At 36.6% G+C, this 7,500-nt stretch overlaps 1 protein-coding gene across 13 annotated transcripts in view; it reads right to left on the bottom strand.

Annotated features, from left to right (window-relative positions):
* LOC135215595 (transient receptor potential cation channel trpm-like) overlaps positions 1 to 7,500 on the bottom strand; it is a 655,531-nt gene that overhangs the window by 251,254 nt on the left and 396,777 nt on the right. For 5 of the 13 annotated variants that reach the window (XM_064250483.1, XM_064250481.1, XM_064250485.1 and 2 more), the window contains exon 3: positions 5,524 to 5,603. The exons of the other annotated variants lie outside the window; for them this stretch is intronic. In XM_064250483.1, the coding sequence (XP_064106553.1) occupies positions 5,524 to 5,526 (3 nt within the window). In that variant the 5' untranslated portion in view covers positions 5,527 to 5,603. The remainder of the gene's footprint in view (positions 1 to 5,523; positions 5,604 to 7,500) is intronic. 13 annotated transcript variants of the gene reach the window in all.

Raw genomic sequence — 7,500 nt, 5'->3', positions numbered from 1 at the left:
CTCGTCTGCTTCCACGAGAGAGCTGATGATTTTTGACATATCCATTAATACTCCACTAAATAAACTTTGGAATTGATTTAACCGCCAGGATCACACTGTTTAATTTCAAGTTGAGCAGCAATTTTGTGAAGTACTGGTTCAAAGTCTTTTTATCTTTTGCTGCGCCGAAGAATCTCCCAGTTAATCGTTTAACAGAGAGTAGCTGGTTTAATAAAGTAGAAACACCGACGCCTTTGGAGTCCACACCCTTTGATGCCCTGTTGTATGCTGAGGTAAAAGGTAAATTTGGTTTTTGATCCTAATGGAAGTGTTTCCACTACCTTAACCACAATAGATTAACACATACTATGGTGTAAGGTTTTCTGATCTCTAGTTTTAGTTTTCTCATTTGAGCACTTTCATCTGCCAGAACAGAAAAACTGAAGTTCTTTTAGTGTTAATTAGCTCTTTCGCGGAGTATTTCTCAAGTTCTCAATGATTTATTTGGTCTTTTGTTTCACAAAGCCTTTTACATCAAATCGTCAGAAGATGAGATGACATACTGCAACGGAGTTTACTCAGGCATTCTTCTGTGACTTGCAACAATTTATGACAGCTGACAACTATCATCAACTTTTTTACAGTTTCTTCACCTGTCAGTGTTTCTGTTTGCTAATTGTTAAAGCTTCAAATGTTTTGAAGTTAGCTTTGTGCTTTTGTCAAACACACACACACACACACACACACACACATACACACAACACACACACATATATATATATATATATATATATATATATATATATATATAGTATATATATATAGTATATACACGTACGTTAACACATTCAATTAAAGCCTGGCCCTGGACATACTAATAACTCCTAAGTGATTTCCTGGAATGGTTTAAAGATCAACCACTGGTTACTGTCGTTGAAAAAACACACGCACACACGAATCTAAAATCACTTGAGAGCAAAAGGCAATTTGAGTAATCCGGTAGCGCCTGACAGAAGAAGGCCCACTTGAATCTCCTTGGTAATCATCACAGGAGTCCTTGGGACACGAACTTCTCCCCTAATAAGGAAGGCGCTGAAAGGGCCAGGGGCTCCCTCCCCGACATCTCCAACGCTGTTAATCAGAAGATAATTAAGAAGGGTCTCCACATTTTGGTCATTCATACAGCATCCAAGGCTGGTGACGCAAGGCGATACGCGGGAAATTTTGTTCTTGGCTTTTCAAAACTGTCTACTAGAGGTCATTTCTGGACTTGTTTTAGTATTCTTCCAGCGAGCTACTTTACTCCTTTGAATGATCATGCTAGGAATGAGGGATTTGTATTAGATTTCAGGTCAAGGTTTATTATGTTTTCTTTTCAGTGACGTCGTCTCCTTCGGGTGTATGAGTCGTATACAAAGGCGGCAGGCTGCGCAGACCATTGGGCGCTATAATGAAGGAAAGACGTGTGCCCCAAATCTAACTTTAAATTGGGGTGACGAGGACTACGGCTGATAAAAAGAGAAAAGATCGATTTTTGAGTTCAGCTCTCTCTCTCTCTCTCTCTCTCTCTCTCTCTCTCTCTCTCTCTCTCTCTCTCTCCTGTAAGGCTCGTCGGAAACGGAACGTTAACACCTGGAAATATATGCATACGTATATATAGATATAGATATAGATAGATATATTTACGTATATAATATATATATATATATAATATATATACTGTATATATATATATATATATATATATATATATATATATATATATATATATATATATATTTCAAATTAAACCATTTCCCTCTAACAGAGGATAACTTCAGGAAAACAAGATAACGGTAAATAGCATTTACTTTACTACAGAATGAAGAACTAACCCATGGTGCAAAAAACCTTCTCACACACTGAAGCTCATCCATAGCACGTTATGCAACCACTTCTCCACCCTTTCATCCAACGCATTCCAGACCCTCCTGTCCTCTTTCCTCCCACCAATTCAGAGAGCACACTCTTTTCACCAACCTATTATCCTCCATTCTCTCTACACGACCTGACCATCTATAAGCACAATCATCCATATTAGCTATTTACGCACGTTTTTGAGATTTCGCTAACTGATTTTATCGTAGCCCTCATGAAGGGAAGGATTTCACAAACTAGTGCAAGCACAACAAAAGAGGAGACGATTTCAGGCCTTCTCGGTTCCATGTTTATATACACACACATAATCCATGCATATATATATATATATATATATATATATATATATATATATATATATATATATATATGCATTAAGCTACAAAAGTCCTTCGATATTCAATTCGCTCTACCTCGGAATTAATATATTTTCATATATGAAAACCAAGGGGAATTTTTTAATTGATAATAATTACGTCCTCTCGTGTATTCGAACCAGAGGACTGAGGACAAATTTGGACTTCAGTGACGTTACCAAGTCGGTAACAACACTGAAGTCCTGATTTCTCCTCTGTCCGCTGGTTCGAATACACGAGTGGACGAAATTATCACCAACTAAAAAATTCCCCTCTGGCTAAATATAATAATTCCGAGGTAGAGCCAACTGAATATTATAGGTCATTTGTAGCTTAATGCATGCATGTATATGATGTGATAAAAATCCTATATATAAATATATATACATATATACACACACATATATATATATATATATATATATGTGTGTGTGTGTGTGTGTGTGTGTTGTGTGTGTGTGTGCGCGCGCGTAGTAAAAACCAGTTAGTACTAAAATTCAATTTAGCAAACACAAGACAATCTTTCTATTTTGCCACATACACACACACGCGCGCGCACACACACACACTAGGAAACAGGCACTTTACTAATGTTTCTTGCATTGCAGCATCCCATCTATCATATGCTGTTGCCGACACTTATGTTTACGATTCTCCTCGAAGTTATAACGAGCAAAATACGCCACAACATACTAACAACACATTAGCAATTTCTCGGCATATTTCCACTTTCTCCGCAGGTGGCAGGGACAACGCCATAGCATAGTTTCGTTTTGTCTTTTTCAACGCTTTTAATTCTCTTTATTTCTTCTACATATTCTTAAACGTTTGGTTTTTAATCGGGAAGAAAATTCTAACCGGACGAAAAATGACTGGTCTTTTACTGCAGTGGTTCCCAAACTGGTGTTCGCGGCCATGGAAACACCTTAGTGGGTCAGCGACACAATGAAAAAAATTGATATTTTTTCAAGTATAGAAAAAAAAACTATGACTCTTTTCACCAATTTTACTTTGTATAGAAATGGAAGAATTTAAAGCAATGGAAAATGTTAAAAATATTTTGTATATTTACTTATACTTATTTTGTGCAGGAATATGCAAATATTAAATGTAAAACGTTGTACTGGGTACCCCTGTTTGGTAATAATAACTGTTGATTGGCTGGGGTCATGGGCGGGAACTTATCATATCTGGGGGTCCTTGGTATGGTCAAGTTTGGGAACCACTGATTTACTGTATTCCAATTCTTTATATCACCATTACACTGATCTGCACTTATCTGAAACATTTAACGAGTCAACAGAACAGCACTTCGCCACTCATCTTGGACACTGAATAAGAACGACCGAAGACAGTAGATTCCGCACCTGCATTCCAGATATTTTCTCCTCCTAAAGCAATTGTGAGGATATAACAGTCCTAATTAAATTCTTCGCTGTTATTTGGAGTGGCACAGGGAAACCACAACATAAAACTATAATTTCATCGGATAATAATTGGGCCTCTTCTGGGTGTTTATCGTCAACTTTCAATTAAAAGGTTAATACAACTATCGTCATTTAACTCTCCAACTAACCCATGCTTTCAAGACAGGGGAACTGTGGATCAAGCATTTCATTGATTAATTTTCATTGGTTTAAGTAAGTAAAAAGCTTCGCGCAATTAGCTGTCCAGTAAACTGACGCAGTATATAACAGTATACAAAGAGACGTAAAATATGATTGATAAATTCACAATTGGATCTTACATAAGCAAGAAAGAGTCCCTACCTGAATGCTTAGCTTCATGCGCTATTTATCAGTTCACCTGTCCTGACCGTAATACCAGGTCTATTGGTATCCGCAACAGTTGGTTGCAACACCTGGAGAGGAGCATCAGAACCGTACGAACATTCACAAAAGCATCTCAGTCAGGTACTAGAGCTCACTCTCACCACAAGACCATAGTTTCACGCACCAAGACTTCAAAATCTCGCCCGTATAAAGCTATATACAAACTGGACCTTCTCATTGCAGATGCTCTTTCTGTCAGAAAAATGAAACCACGACTTGCAGGCAGGCCTTCTGCCTGCTTCAGGCATTCCAGGTATTTGTCATCCTAGTTTCCTTTCCGTTTCTTTATATTGCTTACAACTACTGGTTCAAAACAAAAATGCTAACTGCCTTTTTGGATGAAAATTATTATTTTGTTTTTGTTTGAGCGAGTTAAATGTAAGTCTGATCCTGAATAACGTTTAATCAATGTCACATTTACAAAATAATAGTTGAAGAATATTAGGAATCAGACGACAACAGAGTAAGAAATAATACCACGGGGGAAATTGCGGAACTTTCAAATGGACACGGGTTAATGATAGAGGGGAGATGGAGATCGCTTCGACATGGCCCTTCGCACAACCCCTCGGCGATTAACAAGTGACATAGTCAAATGGGCTTCTGTGGGCACTAGAGGGTTGGGCGGCCCAGTGCTACTTGGATTACAACATTGAAAAGGGAGGCAACTTGTTCATAAAGGTTACTTCGTATATATTTGATTTAATGATCCACTTGACTCTGTGAAATCAATTCTTATGTGAACAAAGGCTACGTACACACACACACACAGATATATATATATATATATATATATATATATATATATATATATATATATATATATATATCTGTGTGTGTATGTATATATACAGACTCCAACATATTTATGATTACTACCACAATATAAATATTCGAACTCATATTCATTCCTTAAATCTATGACGCTAAACTTCAGCTAAAGGAGACGCGAGAATGAAAACTGCATACCAATGACTATGACACCCACTGCAGTATCTTTAAATGTCTCCACAGGCACAACCAAGTTGGCTGCACGGAGCACACCAATGAACCATTACTCGTAAGATATAAAAATTAACTTTGCTACACGGTATGATACATATAACAACTACGTAAAAATCACACACTTTCTATAATTCTACGAAATCTAAGTCCAGGATGCCAGCAAAAATTATGGCAAATTTAGCAAATTTGTTCTCCAGACATTCAAAAAGCTAAACACCATTCCATTTTGCTACAATAGTACTCCCTTGTTGGAAAAGCCTCTCTGGAAAATCCAGCTAAGCAAAATACAGCAAGAAGTACAACTTAAGAGGTAAAAACAGATAAACATCATGCCATGGCCGTCACATTCCATGGAGTCAATTCCCTTCGCCAGCGAAGGAAAGAAATGTTTGGAAAACATCTCCATTAATACACTGCGCATGTGACCACCTTACCATTTCTTTTGAGATTCGCTGTCTTTCCCTTTTATTAACATTCCTTTCTAAAACGGCCTTCCTTTGATCACGTTGATCATCTGAAAGCAGTCAAAAAAAGAACAGTTATCAACAACAGTGCATCTACGACAAAGCAAGAGTAATTGAGGGAATGTGAGACAGAGCGTGAGTAATTAAAAGCAGTTGTGATGCCAAAGCGTTTGTGGTTATTATAGTATTGTAACCTCATTATTCATGAATACCGTTGACTATCGGCTCTCTGGATTATGCATGTCAGTGATTTCGCATTATGTATCAGCAAAGTTCATGAATCATTAACGTTTTGCATTAGCTGATACCTCACATATATTAGGATTCTTTGGATGACCTTGAATATACCTGTACAAATGTGTAACTGTACCAGTGGTCGAATGTTTTCGATTTCTGGACAGGATCACTTCAAAAGTTTCGATCAAAATAAGAGCTGGCAAAATCTTTTCGCCGACGAAATGATAAGTACGTAAATAAACACACAAAGGGATTCAAGTCCCCTTCCACGTCCTAAGGTCATCACAGCCACAATGGAATCACAACCTCTTTAACGTACCCAAGCACAGGGCAGGATGCCTAGCATGACACCCGTAGGATTTCAATTTTGGTTAATGTCAAATAAATTTAGGAAAACAATTCAAATACAATTTTAAAATTTTCAAACCGAACAATGTTACAGTTAAATCATACCAATTTAAATCATTAGCATACAAACACAATTAAATATGCAATGAAACGTTAAAACATACAGATTTAATTTGGATTCAGTGGAGAGAAAAACACTGGGGAGAGACATTGAAATCCAAAAGCTCATGATCTGCTTAATCCAGAGGGGGCACTCCCGTGTAGCCTAAATGCTTCTCTCTAGGCACACTACAAAGGTGACATGCAAGGCTAAACATTTCTTAATAAGCCAAAGCATATCGATCGAAAATGAAATAAAAAAACAAAGGCCACTAGTAAATACTTCTATAATTATAACCAGAGCTTGAGCCTGTGCTGTTAGGCCAGCAATAACTATTCTAATCTGAAAATACATGTTCACAGCTCAATAAAATATAGACTTTTGGAGATTTTGAACGATTCAGCCAGCAAAAAATGAATACATTAAAACAAAACATGAAAATATCATTCAATTCTATTGCTAAAAACAAAGAAAACAAACGCCTTAACACATCTCGAAAAATATGATATGAACTTTATTAAAATTTACATTGAATGAACGTAAATAAATCTTGTAGTAAATTAAACAAACAAAATACACGTAACAACAAATTATTAATTCAAGGCAATTAACGAAAATTTCGATGGCTACAGACATTAAACTAAAAGTACATAAGGATAAAGGATTAATCCGACACTCGCTAACACTGAAGGCACACACACAGAATGCCAAAATACACAATGCAGGAATGAATACATATGAGAGATGTGGAAATGAGAGAATTGTTGCTTCAATAAAAGGCAAGGGCAGGACACATTGTTGGTGTCCAGAAAATTAAGATTTAACAAAATTAATAATACAGGTTTCCATGGGAATGATAAGGAAATATAGGTTCTGTCGACAATTGAAGGAGAGAGAAAGAGACCATTTTGCGTTCCCGGTCATCAGGGAAGGAACAAAGCAGTTTCCAAAAATGTTTTGCTAACAAATAGTAAGGAAATCAGCCAAACAATTTCCTGAATGGTTTAAAAAAAAAAAAAAGGATCAAATACATCTTCTACAAAAAAGGGACAGAATCAGGTTTTTATTTTTAGTAAACTGAGAAAGGATCAAGTATTTTAAGTCTTATACTAAACCACAGACATGAGTGTTTTCTTAGAAATACACAAAAAGGGATATAACAAGGATTTCCAGGTGAATAAGAAATGTGCATAAAAGTTAGGTAAAGGTCAAGTATCACATCCTAGAAATAAGGAGCACCATGAGTACACAGTCTAGACATA

This window comes from Macrobrachium nipponense, chromosome 5 (genome assembly GCF_015104395.2).
Source record: "Macrobrachium nipponense isolate FS-2020 chromosome 5, ASM1510439v2, whole genome shotgun sequence".
Lineage (NCBI taxonomy): Eukaryota > Metazoa > Arthropoda > Malacostraca > Decapoda > Palaemonidae > Macrobrachium > Macrobrachium nipponense.
This window is presented reverse-complemented; position numbering and strand designations above follow the sequence as displayed.